This window comes from Artemia franciscana, chromosome 11 (assembly GCF_032884065.1).
Source record: "Artemia franciscana chromosome 11, ASM3288406v1, whole genome shotgun sequence".
NCBI lineage: Eukaryota > Metazoa > Arthropoda > Branchiopoda > Anostraca > Artemiidae > Artemia > Artemia franciscana.
This window is the reverse complement of record NC_088873.1, coordinates 12,207,664-12,233,510: the sequence shown is the minus strand read 5'-3', so window position 1 is coordinate 12,233,510 and position 25,847 is coordinate 12,207,664. Positions and strand designations below refer to the sequence as shown.

Genomic DNA, 25,847 nt, shown 5'->3' with positions numbered 1-25,847 from the left:
CAGTAGCTTGATTGAAGCTTACATGCGTCTTATTATCGCGCGTTACAGCCATTATTTGGGCGTTGCAACGTTTAACTATTATATTATATATAATTTTATTTATATTATTATATATATATATATATATATATATATATATATATATATATATATATATATATATATATATATATATATATATATATATATATATATACATATATATATATATACATTATATAATATATTATTATATATTATATTATATTATTTCACTTTTCACTATTATAGAACACAGTGGGAATGCGTATTTAGTGCTATGTTTATCTATCAGACGGGGATATACAGTAATGCAATGGGCCTTAGGAATACATTCATAGATTTATAAGTGCTATCCATAGTTTATAACTGTATTTAGAATTTTCTTAGATTAGTCTTCAGAATCCTGTAGGGTTTCTTCAAATGTGCCCCTGCTCTTAACCTATACTCCCAATGGATACAAAATGAAACTAATCCATTAGTTCAATAAAAGAATGATGAAAATTCAAAAGAGTTTTTGTTCAATACTTAATATGCTGTTGTGGCCAATCTGAGATCGAGGGGGATAAAAGGTAGCAGCTGTGAACTTTCAACAAACACGAAAACGTAAAATAATTTTTTACTTCTATATTTTCTAAACACACACCACAGCATCATGAAGTAAAGTTTGACAAAAATCAATGGATTCAATAAATATACTGCAAATGCTTTTTCTAAAAATTAATAGCACGAACAATTAAGAATTTCAAGGATACAAGCCTCCAAGTGCACAGTATTACTCTATCTTACTTTGATAATTATGCACATAAAGACTCAACAGTCAGAGAACCTTATCTGGTGTAGGAACAAACAAATGTAGCAGTGGCACCTAAACGCAACAGTGGCGCGAATTCACAAAAATGTTGGGAATGCAAAATTCACTTTTTTTTAATCTGACTGGGAGGGGGTAGTTTTATTTACTTTCGATGGTGTTTTCAATGAAAATAGCAAAAGAGAAATTTTTCAATGAAATTACCCAAAAAGGTGTTTTCGAAATCTAGAGGTGGCAGATGAATCCAGAGAGGAAGGCAAATGCACCCCTTCTCCATTGGAACCACTAAAAGGTTTTCTCAAGCACCTTTATTACTTTAAATTAAAGCTAAAAAACACCCTTTAAACTCAGTCAACTTGAAGGATAACAGAGATACTAGTTTAAACAGGGAATACAATCATACTTCGACACATATCCCTATCCTCACCGTTTTACCATATACTATGGATACTATGTAAGGATTAACCGGAAGAGGGATATGGTAAATAATTGGGTACTTCCTTATTACCTAGCACACACTCAAGAATTAAAGTTACGTTAATCATAATGAAATATACCAAAATATGATGAAAACATAATAATCTAGTAACAAAATTATGGAAACTAGAAACAATAATTATGGAATTATGTTCACGATACTAATTCTCGAGTGTGTGCTAGCTAACAAGGAAATACTAATATTTGTACGAATTCGACTGGCCCAATGAGCTTCAGCGATCGATAATGTTTAGCTTTATAATTATTAGCTTGACAACCACCAAAGCAGTGTTATAGACAAACCCCATCCTCATTTTTGCAAAAATTGAAACACAAACTTTTCGCGGTTTCTATTGTTGCCACTCCGAACAACAATAGAAACCCCGACCCCACACTCATTTTTGATAATTCTGTTGTACAACAAAAGAAACTTCTTGAGTTTCTCAGGTAAGTAATCCCTAAAGCAAGCAGAAATTCCACCAAGTGATCTAGCCAAACTTAAACTAAATAGAAACTATATTAAACACGCACGGTGATGCCGGGCCCTTAAAGTCTAAGGACTGGTGTCGTTGGCGCTTTGCTGAAGATGAACTGTATTTCAAGCACACTTTTAATATGGCACATTGCGAAAATCGTCCATGTATATACCTCCTTTAATTTCTTTGGTAAACTGGATATTTCGTATCCTCTTGAGTGAAAGAAGGATGACAAAATTGCACCCCAAAGTTTACAAATGCAAAATGGAACAGACATTTTCACCCTGTCCATATTTAGCATTCTTAATTCAGTTACGATGCACATTAAACAGGTCGTGGTAACGAACTGTAATACTGTAATAACTGTAATGGAAACACCCCCTAAAATTGATAGAATATTAACGAAAACCACACCATTGCATTCAGCGTATCAGAGAACCCTACTGTAGAAGTTTCAAGTCCCTATTCTTTTATTTTTTTTTCAGGGGTGATCGTATCGACCCGGTAGTCCTAGAATGTCGCAAGAGGGCTCATTCTGACGAAATTTAAAAGTTCTAGCGCCCTTTTTAAGTGACAAAAAAAAAACTGAAGGGCACCAGGGCCCCCTCCCACACTCATTTTCCCCAAAAATCAACAGATCAAAATTTTGAGATAGCCATTTTGTTCAGCATAGTCGAAAAACCTAATAAATACGTCTTTGGGGACGACTTACTCCCTCACAGTCCTGGGAAGAGGGGCCGCAAGTTACGAACTTTGACCATTGTTTATATATAGCAATGGTTATTTAAAAGTGTATAAATTTCCAGGGGGATTTTTTTTGGGTTGAGGGGAGGTATTTACGCGGGAGGATGTTTCCATGGAGGAATTTCTCATGAGGGAAGAGAATTTCCATGAAGGGGGGACAGGATTTTCTAGTATTATTTAAAAAAAAAACAATGAAAATATAATTATAGAAAAGTTTTTTCAACTGAAAGTAAGCAGCGAAACTAAAACTTAAAAGGAAAAGAAATTATTAAGCATATGAGGGGTTCATCTCCTCCTAAATGCCTCGCTCTTTACGCTAAAGTAGTTTTGGGAATTTCAACTATTTATTCTACGGCCTTTGTGATTCAGGGGTCATACTTAAGGAATTGGGACAAAATTTAAGTTTTAATGTAAAGAGCGAGGCATTAACAAGGGGGAACCCCCCCCCCCCCATATACGTAATAAAAGCATAGGAATATAGAAGTTCGTTACGTAAGTTATTTCGTAAGTTACGTGTATTTTTTACTAATAAAAATGTTCGTAAAAATTAAAAGCTATTTGCATATTTAAGTAATCAAAAGATTGGAGGGCAACTAGGCCTCCTCTCCCACCTCTTTTCTTTTCTCAAAATCGTTCGGTCAAAATCAAAAGAAAGCCATTTAGAAAGGAAAATTTGCAAATTTCATTTTGATTATTCATGTGCGGAGAGCCAAAATATGCATAATTCAAAAACGTTTAGAAACTAAGTAAAAAACAAGTTTTTTTAAACTGAAAGTAAGGACGGACATTGAAACTTAAAATACAGAAATTACTCCGTATATGAAAGGGCCTGTTCCCTCCTAAACGTCCCGCTCTAGTTTTTACTGTTTTAAAAAGTAGAATTGAGAGACAGAGCTGAAGTTTGATAGCGTAAAGAGCGGGGCGTTGAAGAGGGAGCAGCCCCTTTTGTATACGGAGTAATTTCTGTTCGTTTTAAGTTTTAATATTGCTCCTTACGTTCAGTTACAAAACTTGTTTTTTTTATTTAATACATTTATGAACCGATGTTCGATATCACGGGAAAGTTTTTATCCATCATGATCTCCAAAACTGATAATATTCAAAGACACATATATTTTTGTTAATTGGTGCGCTCAAGACCAGTGGTGTCAACTCACAGAAATCAGACGAGGTAGGAGGAAGAGGGAAAAAATATTTGTAAAAATGGGGTTGGGGGGAATTTTTTCAGTGAAACTACCAAAAAAAGTCGATTTTCGGTGAGATTAGTGCAAAATACGAACTTTACAAAATCAAGAGGGGAGGGGGAAGTGCCCTGGTTCCAATTCATAGGACCATACCCATTATAAAATTTCAATGTTACATTTACCATAGTTTTAGATACACTAGGCGCAAAAGAAAGTGATATGACAAATTGCAGTTTTTAGTTATTACATTGGGCTGAAAACCATGGTCATTTAATTTGAATTACGATCGGTCTGTAAAAAGCCAGTCAGTTATTAATTCTGCAGACACTATATATTGGCAAAACACGTTCAAGACTGATTTGGAACAAAAGACGGAAAATTGATTTTGGTGAAGAACATTTGACAATTATCACTAATTTTGTCCTTCGTAGTAAATGTAAGATCAAACAGAAATGAAGAATTTGCTATAGAATTCGATATCATTAAAGGGGTTGCCCACCCTTAGAAATCACGTACACCAATTGACGTATATCATTCATGTCGGAAACGCCCCAAACATTGTGGAAACTGTCCCAAGTGCAGCGCAGCTTTGCAACACATATGGGGTTCTGAGATGTACACAAAGGGGCGGCAAATGGGTGCCCTGTTTTATTATTACTGACCAATACTTATTCCTTACTACCTTCAGCCAAAAGTGTTGAATTACAGCAAAGTTTGCCCGTAGAATGCTTATTATGCGTTTAACCATTTACAGTAATAATAAAAGCCTATAATTTGTTAACTTGTTATGTGATTTTCAAACAGCACGTGGTAACGAACAGTAGGTAAGGAACAATGTGGCTTAATAGTAGCCAAAACTCAAAAGAAAAAAAACAAAAAAGAAAAAGTCTTGATATAATAGATGCATCAAAAGAATCGAATTTTAATGCTTACTGGATATACATAAAATTGATCAAGCTTAATGTTACCCATCAGAAGTTACAAGCCTGAGAAAATTTGCATAATTTCTTATTAAGGGCAGAAACACCCCCAAAACATCAAGTGATCTTAATGAAAATCACATCATCAGATTCAGCATATCAAAGAACCCTACTGTAGAGGTTTCAAGCTCCTATCTACAAAAACATAGAATTTCGCATCTTTCGACAGAAGAAAGATCACGGATGGGTGTATATTTGTTTGTTTTCCCTAAAGGTGATTGTATCGAGCCAGTGATCCTAGAGGACCAGAGGACCGGCTCACTGAATCGGAAATGAAAAGTTCTAATGCCCTTTTTAAGTGACCAAAAATATTGGTGGGCAGCTAGTACCCCTTCCCACGTCCCTTGTTTCCCCATTGTCACCTGATCAACATTTTTGAAATAACCGTTTTGTTCAACACAGTCGAAAGATCTTGTAACTATGTCTTTGGGGATGACTTGTCCCTTCCCCCCACATACATAGTCCCCGGGAAAGGACTGCAAGCTATGAACTTTGCCCATTGCTTACATACAGTATTGGTTATTGGGCAGTGTACATGCACTTTTCGGGAGGGGCCGGGGCAGGATTTTTCTGGCGGGGGATTACGTAGGAGCATATTTCCATGGATGAATTTTCCAGGGGGAAGGGAGTTTTCCATTAAGGGGAGGCAGGACTTCCCAGCACTATTTAAAAAATGATGAAAAATTAAATAAAAAAAAGTTGTTTTTAACTGGAAGTAAGGAGCAACATTAAACTTAGAACGTACAGAAATTATTATGCATATGAGAGGGATGCCCATTCCTCAATACCTCGCTCTTTACGCTAAAGTTCTTTTAAAAACTTTTAAAAAGCTTAGCATTCTAATATTCATCCTTACATAATTAGAAAAGAAAGTCAAATTTTAGCGTAAGGAGCGAGGTATTGAGGAGAGGGCATCCCTTTCGTATAAATAATAATTTATGTTCGCTTTGAGTTTTAATGTTGCTCCTTATGGGAGACCGGGGTTATCCCCGACAAAGGATTACTCTAGACAGGCCATTTGCTCTCCAACCGCCATCTACAAAATTCCATAAAACATGAAAAAGTCTTTTAGAAGTTCATTAAATAAGGCAATAGTTTACCGTTTCTGAAACAATTTGATAAGAGTAACTTTGAAGTTAAGTCTCTTGATTTTTAAATCTTTTTTATATGTTTTGTAGCAGCTCATTGGGAGTTCCTAAAAAATGGCTGGACAGCTAAAAACAACTCGACTCCCAGACTGCCTCTTTCAGAAGGCGTTGGTATCACCAGACGAGTTTGATAACAAATTATGAATTATGTGTTAGAGATCACAAAGTGGCCACATATTTGAATGCAATCTTTCGTCCTACAACAGTCGTTAAAACTCAATCTCAAATTTCTAGTTTGATGTTTGTAATCATTTATTGGCTCGGCTGACTGCATCTTTTTACTTTTATATTCAATTATATGTCCATCTTGGTCCATATTTGAATAAATGAAAGCTATATTTAATGTGTCAGAATTCACCCCTAGGAATGTCGAGGTCTCCTCACTATGTGGGGTGACCTCGGTCAGTGACCAAAAATAGAAAAAAGAATTATCTTAAGATATGGTTAAAGAAGAAAAAATACGAATCTTCGACCATAGAAACTTCAGGGCAAAACAAGTAGCTGTCCAGGATATCTCCGGTCTATGCTACTTTCAATTGAAAAGAACCTTTTTTTAAATTAAATTTCACAAATAGTTAATTACCATTGATGATAATTGAGCTCTGGAACATAACTAAAGATTGCTTTTGAAATGTACACAAAATTACTAAGACTTTGAGATCACTAGCTGTTAAGATAAAAATGATGGTTTTCATTATGGCACACTATTTAAGGGGGGATTGCTTCCCTTAGAAGATTTTTTCTTTTTGGTATTTGCCTTGGAAAAACGAGCGAAGCCAAAAAATCAGCCCCACTTCCAATAAATTTGGAAAAACACATTTTGACCCCCCCCCCCTCAAACAAAAAAAAAATCGTGTATTGACGCCCTTATTAAACATAGCCATACCATATCTATAGCTGATGTTGCTGATTTTGGTTTGATTAACACTGATCGCCTTGCAACCCAAATATCTATAGCAAACCTTACCCTAGCACCTCGATTATTCAGATGGTTCAGTCAGCCCCTGGTTGATGACAAAACGTATTAGGTACCCGGAAGCTAATTTCAATCCACAAAAACCGAAATAAGCTTCCCAGTTTGAGCCATTACCATGAATTAACACTAGGTAGCGTGATGCCCAATAGGAAGTATCATATTGGAATAAGAATCTTTTAAAAGATGACTCTCGATTTTAGAGAATCCATCAACCAGTAAAGTTGTTTTACAAATTAGCATCTTTCAACTTCTGGAGTTGATGAAGTTTTTGGAAGCACTTTTTGGCTCACTTTAATCCTTAAATAATCCATTAAACTCACGCCACGAAAAATACTTATATTATTCTGACTTTGAATAGCTGAAAGCTGGCTAATATGGATTCTGTAATTACTTATCGACTCCAGTTATTGGCGATTTGACATCAGAAGTCACAATCTCAATCCTTCCAGTTCTGGTCAGGTCAAAAATGGACTGTGTCCATTTTGATTATCAACTCTCAACATAATTTATCTAATTCAACCTACAAAATGTACATAGTGGCCTTGATTTCAGATAAAAAAAATGATGCTAATATGGATTCTATTATTCTTCAGCTGCTTCAGCTGGTGGTAACTTCCTAGTTGCCAACCACTCTGTCCTACGGCTAAAATCTCTTCTAATAGCAACAGTGTCTGAGGCCCTTGAGTCTTTATAATTAGTTATCATATTTTGCTCAAAAATGACATCTTCCGTGAAATCAAGCCAGTTCAATAAAGGCTCAGTTGTATGAAGATGCGCAGAATGGCAAAAATATAGGTGGGTTATGTCATCCGAAGCCTTCCCCATCTTTTGAATATATGAATGAAGCCAAAATGGTGCCTTTTCTAGGTAGTAACCTTGGTCAGCACAAGATACATAACGGGTTGGAATAGGTCGATGGATTCCGCTGTAAGAAAAAAAAACTTAAGAGATTAATGGCAACAGGGGCGTATCCAGGATTTTTTTTCAAGGGATTTTTTTTCGGGGTGTGGGAGGATTGTACAAAAAGAAATTTAAAACACGTGTCAAAAATTTGATTATATGCCTTTTAGTTACGCTTTTACATGGCTGACAATTTTTCTTCTTTTTTTTGGGGGGGGAGGGGTTAAAACCTGAACCCCACACTGAGATACGGCTTCGGATGGCAGACACTCCATTGTATCTATTTTTATCTGCATCATTATTACCTTTCTAAACAGAACAGATGTTTCACACCCTTGCCCCATAATTGAGTTGGGGGAAGAGGTTTAACTAGGAAAAACACTTTTTTTAGAAGAGTCTTTATCATTTAATAATCAAACGTATGTGTTTATATTTACTATTTATTTACTTTTTGGACATGGGAGGAGGGAGAGGGGTTAAAGTAGATATACTGTACGCAGAAAATCCACTAGGATGGTATACATTTTGTGGGCTTAGCTGGGGGAACTTTCTAGACGAGAAATATGATACTTATAACCTTACCTATGTCCATGAGGGCATTCAAATCAAAAAATTCAAATGAAATATTTATTCAGTGTCATGAAGGGGGGGGGGGCTATTTACACCCTAGACCCCACCTTGATATTCAAAAAGGCATTTTTTGGTATTCCCGTTGAAAAGTATGTTTTTTTACATTTTATTGAAAAATTATTACTTGTGTTATGAGAAGCAACACACTAACGTTGCCTGTAGTAAAGGACCATAAGGCTCCAATATATTATAATTATTTATTTAATTTTTCCCATAGGCTCTTAATATGGAATGGGTGGCCTGATTAACTTTGGAGGGGTCATTCGAATACAAATTGAAAGTTCTATTGCCCTTTTAACAGTCAAAAGTGGTCGAAGAGCAACCAATTCCCATGCCTTCCATACCATTACAATTGAATCAGGTTGGCCCTGATTCAATCTTTTCCACTGCATATCTCAAATACCTTGGACTTGCATTCGGAGCCTTGATTCGAGCAACAAGGTCCATTCCATTTTTCCCATCCCATTGAATCAGGTTGGCCCTGGTTCAATTTTCGCCACTACGTCTTTCAAGTACCTCGGACTTGCGTTCGGACCACGATTCGAGCAACAAGGTCCATTTCATTTTTCCCATGCCATTGAATCGGGTTGGCCCTGGTTCAATTTTTGCCACTGCGTCTTTCAAGTACCTTGGACTTGCGTTCGGGACCTCGATTCGAGCAACAAGGTCCATTCCATTTTTCCCATGCCATTGAATCAGGTTGGTCCTGGTTCAATTTTTGCCACTGCGTCTTTCAAGTACCTTAGACTTGCGTTCAGGACCTTAATTCGAGGAGCAAGGTCACTAGCAATAAATGTGTTGAGACAGAAGTTGAGAAAGTTCAATGGATTTCTTTCTAAAGTTAAAGGCCAGTTTGGCAAAAATAACGCTTGGTCGGCCTCATAGCTCGTTTTTGGCTCCTCGTGTGTTTCTTCTGGTGTCATAATGGAAGTGTTTTACCACGTCAGAACGTCAATAAATCCGGTCTGTCTTTTTCAAATTTTGTAAGTATTTTCTTCGTGTTCCTATTTGATCTCGTAACAGTTATATATCCAAGCGTTATGGAGTTTTTGAGATTTGTGATAAGATGGATGTTTTAGAAGGCAGATTCAGACAGCGAGTTAAATATTATAATATTATTATAATATTTATCTAATTATAGATAAATATTATAGATAAATAATTTAGATATATAATATATATTGAAATTATTATAATATTTAAATATATAATATATTATAATAATTTCTAAATATTTATTTTTAGCCAACTCCAAAAAGATATAAATATGCTAAGCATTATGATTGAAATCAGTTTTATTTCGCACAATACCAGCGCTACTTGTGGGACCTTTATCTCTGCATCAGCATGCTGCACGAAATGTTTGCTGAGAGTAGAATATAGTGAATTTAAACAAAATTTGCTTATCTTTCTCACAACTTGGAAATTTATGTGTAAGTATAAGTGGTAGCAACCCATTCTCTGTTTCTATTGTTATCAATTGTATCATGCAGAACTAGAAGACAGAGTTTTGCTTGTGTTGGGAATAATAGACATAAAACGGAATTTGGTGTAACCACCTTCCGGAAATGTATACCCCCATACCCTGATTTACACAAGAAAAATTTTTGTGTAATTTTTATAGAATTCGTTTTTTTTACAAGGATAAAAGGGTAAGGTAATTTTCAAACTATAGGAGTCATTTTTCCATTCCAATTGGCATCCATTGGTAATTTTGATTAATTTAAGGTTTCTGCTGCAATGATACCAAGAATCTTCCATAATTGTCCAGATAATTGCTATTTGAACGGGGGAAAATGCCACTAAATAATGTTGCACAACCTGCGGTAATACTTTGACTAATCCTGTATTTTGATTAATTTTGATTATGTTGGTAATTTTGATTAATATTGGTAATTTTGATTAATTTAAGATTTCCGCTGCAATGATAACAAGAATCTTCCATAATTGTCCAGATAATTGCTATTTGAACGGGGAAAAATGCCACTAAATAATGTTGCACAACCTGCGGTAATACTTTGACTAACCCTGTATTTTTTAGTTAGACAGCGCAATTGCGCTGCCTATGATTTTGTTTCGGCTTTATGGGGCCCGCTGAGATCAATACTTTTATTAATGTAAATCAGCGAATCCACAAACAAATCAATTTAATAAAAAAAATAAGTAATATTTCAAAAAATCACAAATATTAAATGTTTTGTACAACAAATTAAATCTCACACAGTCAAAATCCATTGAAAATTACGAGCAAATGCATAGCGGGATACCTGGGGCTATTAGAATAGAGCTTGATTCAATTGTGAGATTAAGTATCCTTTGCTGGATGTGGGAGTTTGGGGAAGTGGAGGGGGATGTGTACTGCGGCATTAGTGGTAAACCTGGCTGAAAAAAGGGGTATACGACATTCACCTTCACCCAACCAAAAGCTTGTTTACGCTATACTATTGTCATCCTTAGCAGCTCATTGTTGACTATTTTAGTAAAAGCCAAGCACCAGCACTTATATGTATGATTGTTTAATGTGTGTCTGTTGTTTATCATATATTGCTTAATGTTTATAAATTCAGCAAGAAGCGTGTTTGTTAAATAGTTACTTTTCTTCCCTATTGCTCGACTAGCACCTACTTCAATAACGCCCCCTCTTGCCCCTCCCCCAATGAAAATACTGTAGCTGTGCCCCTGCCCCCGGGGTAAGGAGGGTAAATTATGCAATTTGTCCATTTTGTACATGCAGGATTTACCATTGGGAAAGGAGGAACGTTTGATCCTTGGTGTGTCCAAAAAGGCTAAATTTATTGAAGTGAAATTTCGGGGAATTATGAGGGGTATATGGAGCTAAATCAAAACACATCTGCATCCAAGTTATCAAAAAAGCGTATATGCAATATCTTGGGAAAGGGTAAGGATATTAACTTGAAACTTTCAAGGCCACTACTGCTAATACTAATGCGGTTTCAAATGCGACAACTCGCGATTGTGACTGCTTGTAACTTGTACTACATCTCCTTCTGTCAACTTTCCGGTAATGTTCCTTGTGAATCAAATACACTATGTGGATGCTGATTATCAAAAGGGCGCATCAGTAATATCTCCGGAACTGTTGAAGGCATTGAGTTGAAAGTTTCAGGTGTGTGATAAACAACCCTTGTGCCTTCAGGGAGTGCTGAGAGGAATGTTAAACTAATCAAAAGACACTATGTGTATCCAGGTTATTAACTTAACAATTTTAGGACCACTACTGCTATTACTACTGTGGCTGCAACTGTAGCAGTTGTGACTTCGACTACTTGCGATTGCGTACTATTTGTGATTTCGACCTACTTGAGACCGGGACTGTGGTCACTACGTACATCCAGGTTAACAAAAATATTCATAGCAGTGCAGCTACCATCATGGCTGATATATCGGATGATACTGCTGCAGACAGGATGGCTGTTAATGTCCAGAAGTCTGTTGTTCTTACTTTCTCTTTTCTTAAAAGTAACCCAGAATTTTACCCTCCCCTTCCTCGTTCAAGCCGTGTAACTGATTTTAAGTTACTTAGGGTGTATCTTACTGCTGATTTAAAGTGGGGGAAACAGACGGAAATGATGCTCCGGAGAGCTAAAACAGGTATTAGCTCCCTGAAGCTGCTGTCTCGGCACAGTATTCTTTCAGATCCCCTTTTGCGAGTTTATACCTCTTTTATACGGTCTTGCCTTGAATACTGTTCCCCCGTTTGGCATTCCGGTCTAACGCAGGAGCAGTCGAAGACGATTAGGAGAGTTCAATTTCGGGCATTGTTGGTAATTTCAAAAGCGCCCAAAGTCCCATACTGTGCCCTCCTTGAACAGTTTAGCCTAGATTCCCTTGCTAGCCGTTGACAAAAACTGTCGCTTGCTTTTGGTACAGGGTGTTGAACAGCACATCCCATCGATCCATACTGCCCCCCCCCCTCGATTTCAAACCACATCGAGAAAGACCAGCAAGAGCAGTGGCAGGAGCTGTACCTCGTGTACAGCCAATCAGTGTCTCGAAACAAATATTGGAAAAGCTTTGTTCCCTCATTTGTGAAGTTTTTTAATGTTACTGCTAGTAAGCAAGAATAGCTACAGTTATAGTTCATTAGTTATATTTTATTATATTTTGACTAGTCAGTTATTGTGTATTGATTTTAAGTGGATGATTAGAACTATTTTAAATTAATTCATGAGTGTTGACTATAGATTGTATATATATTTATGTTTCGACGACTAAACGAATATTCGGCTTGTCCGCTGCTCGTTTTGAAAATGAATTGAATTGAATTAAATTGAAAAGGGTATATCTGCAATACCTTAGAAGTGGTTAAGAGTAATAGCCTAATATTTTCAAGATCAATAATGCTACTATTACTATGACTGTAACTACTCCTACTTGCGACTACGACTATAACTACTTGGGACTGCTTGCAAGTGCTACTGCTTATAACTACAACTGTGACTATTTGTATCTGCTTCTGCAACTGATAGCGACTCTGACTGTTTGTGACTTGTGACTGTGAATGTTAGCAATTGTGATTACCTATGCTACTACTTATAACTACAACTATGACTATTTGTATCTACTTATGCAACTACTAGCGACTTTGACTCTTTGTGACTTATGATTGTTAGCATTTATAATTACTTGTGACGGTGACTAAGGCTACTTGCGATTACAACTATTTGCGATTATCAACCTACTGCTTGCAATTGCAACTATTTGAAATAGTCACAATGTGCAGCCTGTCAATTTAGTATGGTGCATCCGGATTATCAAAAGATCTTATCTGCAACATCTCACGAATGGCTAAGGCTATTAAACGGTAAATTTCATTGAATATTAAGGGGGATTTTGCACTAAATCAAAAGACTTCAGCTCCACCCAACTTGTCAAAAGGACGTATCTAAGCGTATCTATATTGATCAAAGAAACGACTACGGGCATTAAGTTGAAACTACCAAGGAATACTGAAAGGGATATTTATTTAACAAACAAACACTATGTAGATCCAGGTAGTCGAACGGAAGTTTCTACAATATCTCCGGAACAGGTAAGGGCATTAGCTTGAAACTTACGACTTGTAACTAATACTGCGACTGCCAGTAAAGTGACTTGCGACACATACTACTTGCAACCGCTTCTACTTACAAATTTGACTACGACTAATTGTGAGTGAACCTTCTTATAGCTACGACAGCGACTACTTGCGACTGTGACTGCAATTATTCGTATATTATACGAATAGTTGCAACAATTTGCTTATTATACGAAATATATTATACATAATGTTATAAAAAAGTCACTTTTTTAGGTTCTAAGAATGATAAGGTAAAAACCGGCATACTTAAGACCTAACTGATAATACAAAACAGCTATAAATTTATATTGCGAATTCAAAAGGGTTGTAACAAAATAGTATTCTTATATTCGTCATCCCTGAATGGAATGGTAGGATGTCGTAAGGAAAAATTAAAGGGAAATGGGAATTTCATGGGAGGATGTACAGAGGAAGGCTTTAAATACAGTGGGATTGAGGAGGAGCGTGCGTAGTTGGTGGAGCGTCGGGTTGCTTGGTGGTGCACCGAGTTGTTAGTAGCAGTAGCAGTACCGATAAAAACATTAAATCCGACAAAGGTATACGCGAGGGTGTCAGTTACTATTGAGAGCATATGCAACACTTTTCCTCCTTTTTTTAGCTTTATAGTAATTAAGATTTTAAAAGCTTCTAGTGACTCTGAATTACATTTTAGGACTCAAATATGAGGCAAATTCATAAAATTTTCTTTCTAAATTCATCCTAAAATCAGCAATATAAAAATTCTTTTACAATAGCAAAATTAAAATTTTTTTAAAATTAAAAAATTGGGTGATCAATGGTAATATAGGTGAATATTTGGTCATGACATGGGGATTGTCCCTTGGCTTTTTTATAGCAGCTTTAACTTGAATTTACAAGTATATGCTCAGTCAAATGGAGAGCAGAAAACAATTACAATTTCAAATAGTTATTCCTTCCCTCTTGTGTTTTGCTTATCATTTAAAAAGGAAAGATCTACAGTTCCCTCATAGTAGACGTAAATTGTAAATAAATGGAAGGGTTAATTGAAAAGAAGGATAAGGTTGAGGTGGGGGGGGGTAACCACCCTTGAACTCCTCCTTCTAGATTTTTAAAGATACTTTTTTGGGAGGGAACATAGTTCAAACTTTCAGGGGTTGTTGAAATAAATCAAAAGACACTAATTAGAGCTAATAAATTAAATTCAGGTATTTTAATTCTTCAGCTGAAGACGTAAAAACTATTGGAATATTGATTTTAAAAGCCAATAAAAAACTGGCAGCAAAAATGAACAGAAATTAATTTTTAAAAACTTCCGTAAAAAGACGTTTTTCAAAGAAAAGTAAAAAACCATATTAAGCTCAAGACAATTAGAAATTAGGCTAAGCCCTACGGTAATTCAAACTCAAAACGATCTAAAATTGCTATTAAATACGACGAACACCACACTACCTTTTAATCATTATAACAAACAACAGGAATTTTCTAAGACAACAAAACCAGCTCAAACCTCATGTGGTTATTTTGGCTCTATATCCAAGAGCTGTCCTCAGCAAAAAATTAATATAAATCAAATAAGACTTCAAATAAAATAAAAATCCTCCCAAATTCAGAAAAACCTCTGCAACAATATAAAGATGGGTACTTTTTAATTAATCAGAACATACTCAAGAATTTTGATCTAAATGTAATATATGAGAAAACCGGTTTCATAGCCACAAAGACGGGTGGCAGAATGCATTAGACTTGTATAATTTGGGCTATATATTGACACGTTAGGGGGGTGGGTCAAGTATAGCGGGTCTGCATGCAAGATGTGTTAGCTAAAATTATTCTACATATTAAGAAGTAAAAATTGTTTGCTAACTTCACGCTGTTCAAATACTTTACCCCTAACCCCTCAATATATTGCCCAAATTACATAAGTCCAATGCGTTCGTCAAACTAAATAAGTTTTTGTGGCTGTGAAATACGAAACTGTTTTTTACAGATCTACAGATCAAAATTCTTGAGTGTGTTCTGAACAATTAACAAGTACCTAAACATGGTATAACCAAGGCTTTCAATTCCTAACAGTGTTCACAATTATTTTGATTCTGCTCTAAGCAGCTTTATTTTTGACAATCCCTGTCAAGCAATACTTTTTGAAAACTCCTCCATCATTAGCAATGACTTGGGTATTAAACGAGTTGATCATGAGCCAATAAAATTAAACTCAAGGTAAATAATAATATGAGAGGCAACGCTATAACGTTGCCTATAGTAAAGGTAATATGGCTCAAGTGTTTATTATTATTATTTTTTTTTCCCGGAGGCACTTCATATGGAAGGCGCGTCGTACAAACTTAGAAGGGGGCTCATTCGATTGGAGATCAAGAGTTCTAATGCCCTTTTTAATAGTAAAAAGTGAACTAAAGTAAAAAGTGAAAACTCCTCTCCCCCCCCCCCCTCTACGTTTTATTTCCCAAGATACATCCGATAAAAAATTTGAGATAGCCATTTTGTTAAAAATAGTTCAAAGATCAGATAAAAACGCTTCGGCGTCGAAAAAACCCCCCAAGGCTCGGAAAAGGCGTTGTAAATCATACCCTAGGGGCAGCCGCCCTAGCCAAGTGGATTGGTGCGCTGGATTTAGGATCCTTTGTCCGAGAGGACGAGGGTTCGAATCCTAGTGTACCCAATTACTTGGTTTGGGACGGGGGTCAGTGGCGTGACTCTGTAAGCTCAGCGAGAGTCGACCCAGCTCTAAATGGGTACCTGGAGAAATCTGGGGAAGGTAAACAGGAAGGGTGTGCAAAGAGCACAGGATGACTGGCCCTCATCCTCCCATTGCACTTCCTGGCTGAAGGGCCTTGAGACGGAGATCAGCACCGCCGGTTAGGACCTTAAGGGTCTAGTGACGCGTCCTTTACTTTTTACCCTTTTTTTACCCAGGGGGCATATAAGGTTCTTATGGAAGGGATGCTAGTATAAACTCCAGAAAGGGCTCAATTGATTAAACATTGGGAGCTCTAGTTCACTTTTAAGAGTAAAAAGTGATGGGAGGGCAGCTAGCCCCCCCCCCACTACGCCTTTTTTCCTCAAATGCATCAGATAAAAATTTCGAGAAAGACATTTTGTTAAAAATAGTTCAAAGGTCATATAACAAAACTCCGTTGTCAACAAAGCCCCCCCCCCTGGCCAGTGGGAAGGAGTTGTAATTTATGCCCTTGGGGCACATATGGTTCCTATGGAAGGAACGTTCGTATAAATTTCAGAGAGGGCTCATTTGATTGGAAATTAAACGTTTTAGTTCCCTTTTTCAGAGTCAAAAGTGATCAGAGGGCAAATGCCTATCCCTCCATGCCCTTTTCCCCAAAATATATCCGATAAGAAAATTTGAGATAGCCAATTTGTTAAAAGTAGTTCAAAGGTCATATGACAAAAACCCCGGTGTCGAAACAACCCTCCAAGGCCCGGGGGCAGGCGTTGTAAGTTATACCCTAGGGGCAAATAGGGTTCTTATGGAAGGGGTGCTCGTGTAAATTTCAGAGAGAGCTCATTAGATTGAAAATTAAAAGTTCTAGTTGATTTTTTCAGGTCAAAAGAGGTCGGAGGTCAACCCATGTTTTTTCCCCAAATGCATCAGATAAAATTATGAGATAACCATTTTGTTAAAAATAGTTCAAAGGTCAGGTAAAAATACTTCGGTGTCGAAACAACCCCTCAGGGCTGGGGGAAGGCGTTGTAAGTTATATCCCGGGGGCATATAAGGTTCTTATAGAAAAGATGCTCGTATAAACTCCAGAAAGGGCTCATTTGATTAAAAATTGAGGGTTCTAGTTCACTTTTTAAGAGTCAAAAAGAATTCGGAGGGCAACTATTCCCCCCATGCCCTTTTTTCCCAAAACCCATCCGATACAAACTTTGAGATAGCCATTCCGTTGTCAACACAACCCACCAGGGCCCAGGGGTAGGCGTTGTAAGTTATTTTCGTAGGTTCTTATGAAAGGGATGCTCGTATAAACTTCAGAGAGGGCTCATTTGATTGGACACCAAAAGTTGTAATTCACTTTTTAAGAGTCAAAAGATATCCGAGGGCAACTAGCGCCTCCACACCCTTTTTCCCCCAAACTCATCCGATAAAAATTTGAGAAACTAGATCAGGATTTATCAATAGGCCCCCGCTAGGCCCTGCGGCTTTCACTATTCCTGAAGTTTTGGGAGTTTCTCCAAAATATTGTAAAAAACGGAGCGGCAAAAACACTTGGGCCTTGAAGTGTCAAAGCTTTAAATCCGGCCTGGGTGAAACAACATCTTGAGCTGGTGAGCTTTCAGCAATTAACATCATTATATATCAAATATTCAGTTTAATTTGTTAGTTCTTACCAAAACTGTTAATTTATTTTAGAATAAAGAAAGGATTTGTGCAAACATTGACGTTTCGTTGAGCCAAATGGCAGGAAGAAGCTCTTTATTATGGCGCAATCTCTCCTGGTACTTAAAAAAGCGCTAAACATTTCAATTTCCTTTAAAAGGAGTCATCTATCAATATTATATAACCAATATTGGTAACGATCACCCTTGGGAAAAAAAAGAAAAAGAGACCAATTGACTAGTTTCAAAGGTTTTCTTTGAAATTCTTAATTTTTTTGATAATTACAAATTATTATTTATTTATTTCTGAATAATAGTCGTCAATTCTGAATCAGTGCCCATGGAAAGTGTTTTTCACTAGACATTTTCTTAGAAAATTTGGTTTTAAGATTCCGCTTAATATGGAGCGTGGTTCGCGTTTGGCTAGTTTGCAACTATATCTGCAACCATAACGCACTAAAAAATATTGACTTTCCGTCATGATGTTAAAATCGCACTTTCAAAATGTGAAAAGAGGCATGGTTCATTTTAGAACACATCATGAAAAGTTTGAGTAATATGAGTTCACTTTAAATAACGGATAACCGGCTAATATAGATGATGTATCTGTTGATTTATCTGGTGATAGCCGGATATCAAAAGTGTCTATCTGCATCTTTCTAGTAGCACGTTGGATTTGCAATCCTGTGTCCATAAGGGTAGTGGTTTGAGCCCTGGTGTCGCTGATAATATTATTTGGAACAGGGATCAGTGGCATGATTCTATAAGGTCAAACAGAGTCGGAAAGCTCTAAAGATAAAATGAGAGGATAATGGCTGCCCCCAACCCCCTATTGCACTAGTTGACTGAAGGGTCATGAAACGAAGATCAGCACTGCTTGTTTGGACTATAGAGTGTAGCTATATATATATATATATATATATATATATATAGTGTTTATATATATATATAGTGTATATATATATATACACTATATATATAGTGTAGCTATATAGAGTGTAGACTATAGAGTGTGCAACCTTTATGTTTTACTTTCTCCATGCTAGACATCTAGTTCAAATCTTAAGAATCATAAACTACGCGTATTGGTTCACCAAGCAAAAATCAGTGTAACAAAGATTCTACTATTCTTCTGCTGTTCTTGTTGTTATACTACTCCATGTGATGCCGATGTCTCCCATTTCTATGAAACTAAAGATAGGTAGGATCGACTTTAACACAGACTACTCTACTTATTTCATTTGTGTCAAAACCTTGAAAAAGTATACAAAGTGTCTAATTTTGGGTAGCTAAAATTTGGCTAATATAGATTTTAGTAATCCTCTTCTCCTGCAGCCGGTGGTAACTCCCTCGTCGCCAGCCACTCTGTCCTACGGCTAAAGTCTCTCCTAATAGCAACAGTGTCTGTGGTCCTTGAGTCTTTATAATTAGTTAGCTTGTTTGGCTCAAATATGATATCTCCCGTGAAATCAAGCCAGTTCAGTAAAGGTTCAGATGCATACAAATTTCCAGAGTAACCGAAATACAGGTGGGTTATTTCGTCTGAAGTCTTCCCCAGCTTTTTAATATATGCATGAAGCCAAAATGGTGCTTTTTTTAGGTAGTAGGTCTGGTCAGTACAAGCCACGAAGCGAGTTGGAATAGGTCGATGGATTCCACTGCAAAAAAAAAGAAAAGCCTGAAAGATAGATGACAAACACGTTTTCCTAGTGACTGATCAAAAATTAACAGTCAATAATATGCTCTAATTCTAACTACAGGTGTTGAAGCTATTCAAGTGGTTGTATACATTATTCAAATAAATAAAAAAGTAAGTATGACGGCGCAAGACTCTTAAGGTCCAAACTGGCGGTGCTGATCTCTGTTTTTTGGCCCCTCAGCCAGGAATGCAACGAGGGGAGGTTGGAGGTCAGCCATCCTGTGCTTTTGCACACTTTCCTTCTCCAAATTTCTCCAAGTAACCATATAGAGCCGGGTCGACTCTGGCTGAGTCTACAGATTCACGCCACTGAGCTCGGTTCCAAACCAGACTACCAGCCATGCCAGGAATTGAACCTGTGTCCCTAGAACAAAGAATTCCCAGCACAGACTTATACCGATTACTGAAGTTAAGTGATGAATATCTCTTTGGCGACTTATCCTTGTGATTGAATAAAGTTAGGAATTAATCAAATGCTTCAACTCGAACTCTAGGTTATCGATGTTGAGTATAGAATATCCGTGTTAACAGTCAATCCAATGTTTTATTTCTGACCCTACTCTAGGTACCCTACTCTAGGTATTAAAAGTTATTTTACAGGTTAGATATATTATTGAAGGTATGAAACGAATGTCCTTGTGACTGTATAAAGTTGAGAGTAAGTGAACTTACTAACACTACAACTACTACTACTAGTGCTACAAGTACTAATGATACCACTACTACTACTACTATTACTACGCCTGGTACTTCTACTACCACTCCAGAGAGGATGTGATACACGCAATCCCAAGAGAAAGTCCAAAAAATACAAGTAACCCATTTTTCATAGATACACCTTAGCGGAAGAGGTGTTGTATCCAGTTAAACCCATAATCAAGCAATTAATTCTGATGAGCCCAGAAGCACAAATTCGGTGTCTGGCTAAAACTGACTCGGAGTAAAAGAAGCTAATTTAGTATATGTTTTCGCAATTTCCTTAATCCATTTTTAGCTCCAAAATATTTGACAGAATGACAGTATTAATACTCCTAATTTATTTAAAGCAACCCAAGCATTTTAAAATTATTTCTTTTATGCGAGGTACTAAAATTGACAAAGTTTCAGGTGCGATTTCTTAGTAGATATGTGTAGCTGAAAGGCTCGTACATATAACCACTCTAACTAAAATCTCAAGAGTTCTGCGGTTTTGCTACTATTTGTATCATAACACACATATTATACACATATAATACACATAGTAATTTTCATAAAGTTTATGACTTCCCCCCTGAAATAAAATTCCGTCGTTTACAACTGACTCACGGACCTTCAATCGTTAGGAATTTCAGGATAAATCCCGATTCGGTGCAAAAAGTAACTTAATTCGAAGCTTAATTCGAAACAAAAACTAGCTGAGCCCTAATTCAGCACAAAAACTAGCGCAGTCCTTGCTTCAAGTAAGTTAAAGCTGACTCGATGTAAAAACGAATGCAAGTCCAGGCTGTGGAATCCAGTAACTAAGTCCAAGATCAATTTAAGTTCTAGCTCAGGACAAAATCAAGTCAAATAGAAGGTGTCGACTAACTTAGCGGGCATGATGCACCTTGTTAGAATTAGAATAACGCAAAAATTTTCAGTCTTTATGGTTAGAGAGCTAACCAGTGGTCGTTCCAGCATCCAATTTCCACTGTCAAATTTTTAGCAGCAAGGTAGAGATTCGACTCCTGCACTCAATAGAAATGACCAAAAATCCTTAATCTCTCTGACTGGATAGCCAAAATGGACCAGATGCCCTTACATACTCCCGTCCTTCTCCCCCCATCCTAAAGGTATGTACATTATAATTTCCTTTAAACTACAATCATAAAAGTTTCAACCAGTACGACTAGACCAGTGGTTCTCAACCTTTTTTTACCCATGGACCCCTTCTCTCTTCTTTTTATCTTGGTGAACCCCTTCATAGCTATTGGACATAAGAACAATTTTCTATTCTTCACTAATATAAATTTTAAGGTTTTAATTATCAAAGAAATAGTATACGATTAAGCTTTATTTTTAAACGAAAACTAGTTTAATACAAATAAAATATTCTATTATAATAATAATAATTATTGTTATTATTACTATTATTGTGATAATAACTACACTATTACATTGTTTCTTCCATGGGCAAGCAACTCAAAATCATGGAGAGTAGAGCTCCTCAGGTAGTTTAATTCACTCCAACATTATTTTTGTAAACTGAATACAAAAAGGAGTTGAAATTAAGTGTGTGATTAAAAAAAGAAGTAAAAGGCACGTTTATTCAATGAGATCCCTGTGGTTGAGGCTTCTCGACGAGTTTCTTTATATTTGGTTCTATCGATGTTAATGAAAGTCGAAGATCGCCCCTTTTCACAATGTCAAGTCTTTTGCGAGCTTTTGATAACATTTGAGAAACACGACTAAATCCCGCTTCAACAGCAATAACGTAGAACTGCGCTTTATCCCAGAGCAAAGGGTACTATGTAGCAACGTCGGTTGTTTTCCATATATTGTACTTTTCATCTTTGGATTTTGTACGCGTTATTTCATCACTTTGTAATTCGATGAGGGGCTCTTGCAAAGACAATTCTATTTCGGCAACATTAACTTCGAAAGGAATTGAAACCTAAATCGGTATATCCATCCCGAGTAGGTAGCTAAACCGAGTTTGCATATCTTCATGTATATTTTCCAAATATTCACCATATAATGCAAGATCTTCATCTTGCAAATCGCTGCTAACACAGGCCAAACAATGAAAATGTTCAAATGCACGACACCTGATATTATTCTTATACAGCTATAGTTTTCTTAGAAAAGCAGCAATAGCACTTTTACTAGATATCAGATTAGAATCGTTTCCTTGGAGCTGTTTATTAAGTGTATTAAGTTTTTCAAATATATCTGATAAGTAATACAAGCCACTCAAACTCTTCTCCATTTTGCTTACAGAATTCACAAAAAAAGCGGCCTTGGAGAGAATTTGATTTAATATGGTTTACTGCTTTTATTACAACAGAAAGGGCATCATGCAGACGTGCACTCATTTTATTTGTAACTAAGTATTGACGGTGTATCACACAGTGAATACAATATACTTCTAGGACTGTTTTTTTTTAATGTGCAATAAAACCTTTGTATCTGCCTGTCATAGATGGTGCACCATCAGTAGCACAAGCAATTATATTTTTAAGTGGGATATTGTTTTCCTTGAAATATATAGCAACTTCATTAAAAATTGTTTCACCTTTTTTGTCTGTCGTAAGACTTTTAGCAAAAAGCATTTCCTCTGTGGGTCCTTCATTGTTATATCTAACATATGCTAATAAAAGGGCCTCATTATCTCTTAAAGTTGATTCATCAAGTTGAAGGGCAAACTGTTTCACTTGCAAATGACCTATCAATTGTTTTTCTACATCCTCTACCATTTCATCAATGCGTCGTGACACAGAAGAGTTGCTTAAAAGGATGGAATTAATAATTTCAATTGCATTTTGTTTCATAACTGACGAAATTATAGCAGAAAGTGCGGGTAGAATTACTGTTTCACCAATATTATGGGGTTTTCCGGCCTTTACAATTATTTTGCTTATTTCATATGATGCCAGGAAACCATCATTTCCTAAGATATGTTGAAAGACTATGATATTTGCTCTTGCCACTGACCAACGGGTAATAGATAAGTCGTTGCAGATCTAAGGTTAGGTACCGGGCATTGGGAAGGAAATATCTGCTTAAAAATAAAGATCAAAGCTCACCGTCTACTTCATGAGAGAAGTTAAAAGATTTTCACCTTCGCTTGTTCTTGCCACTGACTGATGGGTGAATATATAAGTCAAAAGAAAGTACAAAAAAAAATAATGAAAGAATTATTAATATATATTTTTCAAAATAATGTAAATTACAGTAGAAATTGAATTTTTTTAAATAAAGAGCGTTCTGAGTTGGTTTTCTTCATGGACCCCCAAAATATCATTATGGACCCCCAATTTGTTGTGTTTTGTCTGTGGACCCCCAGGAATATTACATGGACCCCTAGGGGTCCATGTGGACCCCGGTTGAGAACCACAGGACTAGACGAACTAAGTGGGCGTATGGCCACATCATGCATCTCATTGTGAAATTTTCATCAGAAAGGTAGGCATACTTTTTCGGCTTGACATCAGCTTAAAACGTACGTAACCAGTACCTTTTGTCAATGAGAAATCAAAATGATAATTCTCTGGATTTTGTACAAAAGTGCTCCGATTCGCTTGAATTTTACCGAGCAAGAACATCAGAGCAAAGGGAGAAAAAACAGACTTTTGGAAGAAAGTATCACTTCTCTTCGGGAAGAAAGTATCCGTGTCCACTCGGAATTTGATAGGCAACTGACTACTGTAAAGCGGACTTCTCATGTGAAGATTTAGCAAGCTTTTTTGGTCAAGGCACTTGGTGGCTTTAAATTTTCAAAAAGCTTGAGATTCTCCCAACTATAGAACCATGAACCCTGTAAGCACCTGGACTGTAAAGATCAATGCTCCAACTGCTCTTGGAGAAGCAAATTTTCTGTGGGTGTGGGTACTTGTCTACCTCTTTTCAAGCAAATCGTAGCATATTTGACTTTAGGTCATTTCCCCAGAGGTTACGGATCACAGGCGATCAATCTTAGGCAAAGCAATAAGAAAATTTTCAAAAAAAGTTGCCAGCATTTGTCTATCACACTGTAGTCTACCGGCTGTTGGCTCGGAAGTTTTGCTATCTGTAACCTCGGCCCAAAGCTTTTCCTCGATAGCCCGCACCCATTCTTACCATGGTACCTCATTATGATTATACTCTTTGATTGAACGAATAGAGGGTTCGTGATTCTTCCCTACCGCCATTTCCCCTACCAGGACCAATAGCACTTTTTTAATTGGTATTTCTGCTATCTTTTTTTTTTATTTTAGCCAAGAAACTTTTTTTGATTCCATAAAAAAGGCAAGAATAATACACATACTGCATAATAAATATTATCGCATGTATCGCAAAAAAATAAAATGGCCCAGACACGTATTTATTCAACTAGTCTAATAGTTATTGCGAAACAGACATAAAAAATATTATTTAATAAAAAGGCAAGATAAGATACTTGTATGTTTGAGGTGTCCACAGAATAAGGAACAGAATTTTTAAAAGCTTTTGTTAAGCAAAAAGGAATAATAAACTTTGCAAATATTCCTGCTGTTAGCAGGCTTTATGGATCAACGGATCTTTATGACTTGTCATTTTAGTGATTACCCAGACTAAGATTGGGTTAACACAATACACACATCTTTAATAAAATCGTGCAGAGGCATGCCTAAGCTTTCCAGCAATGTCAAATGTCAATGTCAATGTCAAACTATGTGTCATACAACTTTGCGGCTTAGAATCCCATTTTGGCAAAACTCCACAATTATCTAAGAAACTAGATATATATTTCTTAAATAAAACATGATACACAGAAGGGAGTTGCCAGACCCTTACTCGGCTAAGTCTGAGCCCAAAAAGTATTTAGTAGAAAACGTTTCTAGATTTTGTTTAGTAAAGCATGGTATACCTCCCTTTCCCAGGGAGTTTTTGGCGCTCATTCGGTTTTGGGCCTAAAATAGTTCAAGAAAAAAATATGAAATTAAACTGCGTAATTATTGAAATCATAAACACAGCCACTCTTTCATTACTCGTATACAAACAAATGCGCACAAAAATAAATATATCATAAGCCCTCCACAGCCTACCAAATCTGCGCATACCGTTCTTAGTCAAAATCACCTCATAGCGATCTTGATTTTACATAAACTAATGAGAAAACTAAGACCCTGTTTACCTGTGATATGACAGAGCAGGATCCTTTTGCACTGACAAACCAGATGATTGAAACAACAATGAGAATTATTAACTAAATAAAAAGGTTGGTAAAACCAGTTTATAAAAATATATTTTCGAAATGCAAGCTGTAGAACAACATAATTCTCATGCCCGCTATTCACAATCCAGGACCACAAATATTTTTTCGAAAAAATGTTGGATAAATTTACAATCTAGATTACGGACACGCGGTACCGATTGTAAGTGGAACAGGATTATGTCATTTTCAGGTTGACAGTGAACTGGTAATGACCTAATTCCGAACTAGATTATGAATGAATGAATGACAGTATTCAAAGCCATTTTTCAGGCCGTATACATACATATACAACAACAAACAAACTAAATCATGTAACATTCGACTTCCGAATAATAAGACCCTTCTGGACAAAATTTCCCACTGCTACTATATTTATTTTCGACGTCGACTTCAAAGTTCCAAGGAGGGGCTCACGACCACCCACACGAAGAAAGCTTCCTCTCAGCTCATTTAGCCCCCGACAACTGAAAAGAAA

At 36.5% G+C, this 25,847-nt stretch overlaps 1 protein-coding gene and 1 long non-coding RNA gene across 4 annotated transcripts in view; one reads left to right on the top strand and one right to left on the bottom strand.

The window, feature by feature from the left end:
• Positions 1-6,002, top strand: part of LOC136032820 (uncharacterized) — a 56,297-nt gene extending 50,295 nt beyond the window's left edge. Inside the window, exon 3 of the long non-coding RNA XR_010618788.1 lies at positions 5,869-6,002. This is a non-coding gene — a long non-coding RNA (uncharacterized LOC136032820). The remainder of the gene's footprint in view (positions 1-5,868) is intronic.
• Positions 1-25,847, bottom strand: part of LOC136032819 (GPI mannosyltransferase 3-like) — a 79,476-nt gene that overhangs the window by 10,471 nt on the left and 43,158 nt on the right. The window contains exon 8 of one of the 3 annotated variants that reach the window (XM_065713226.1): positions 631-7,739. The exons of 1 other annotated variant lie outside the window; for it this stretch is intronic. In XM_065713226.1, the coding sequence (XP_065569298.1) occupies positions 7,397-7,739 (343 nt within the window). In that variant the 3' untranslated portion in view covers positions 631-7,396. Of the gene's footprint in view, positions 1-630; positions 7,740-18,767; positions 19,418-25,847 lie in introns of those variants that run through there. One more of the 3 variants, XM_065713225.1, reaches the window with a different exon arrangement.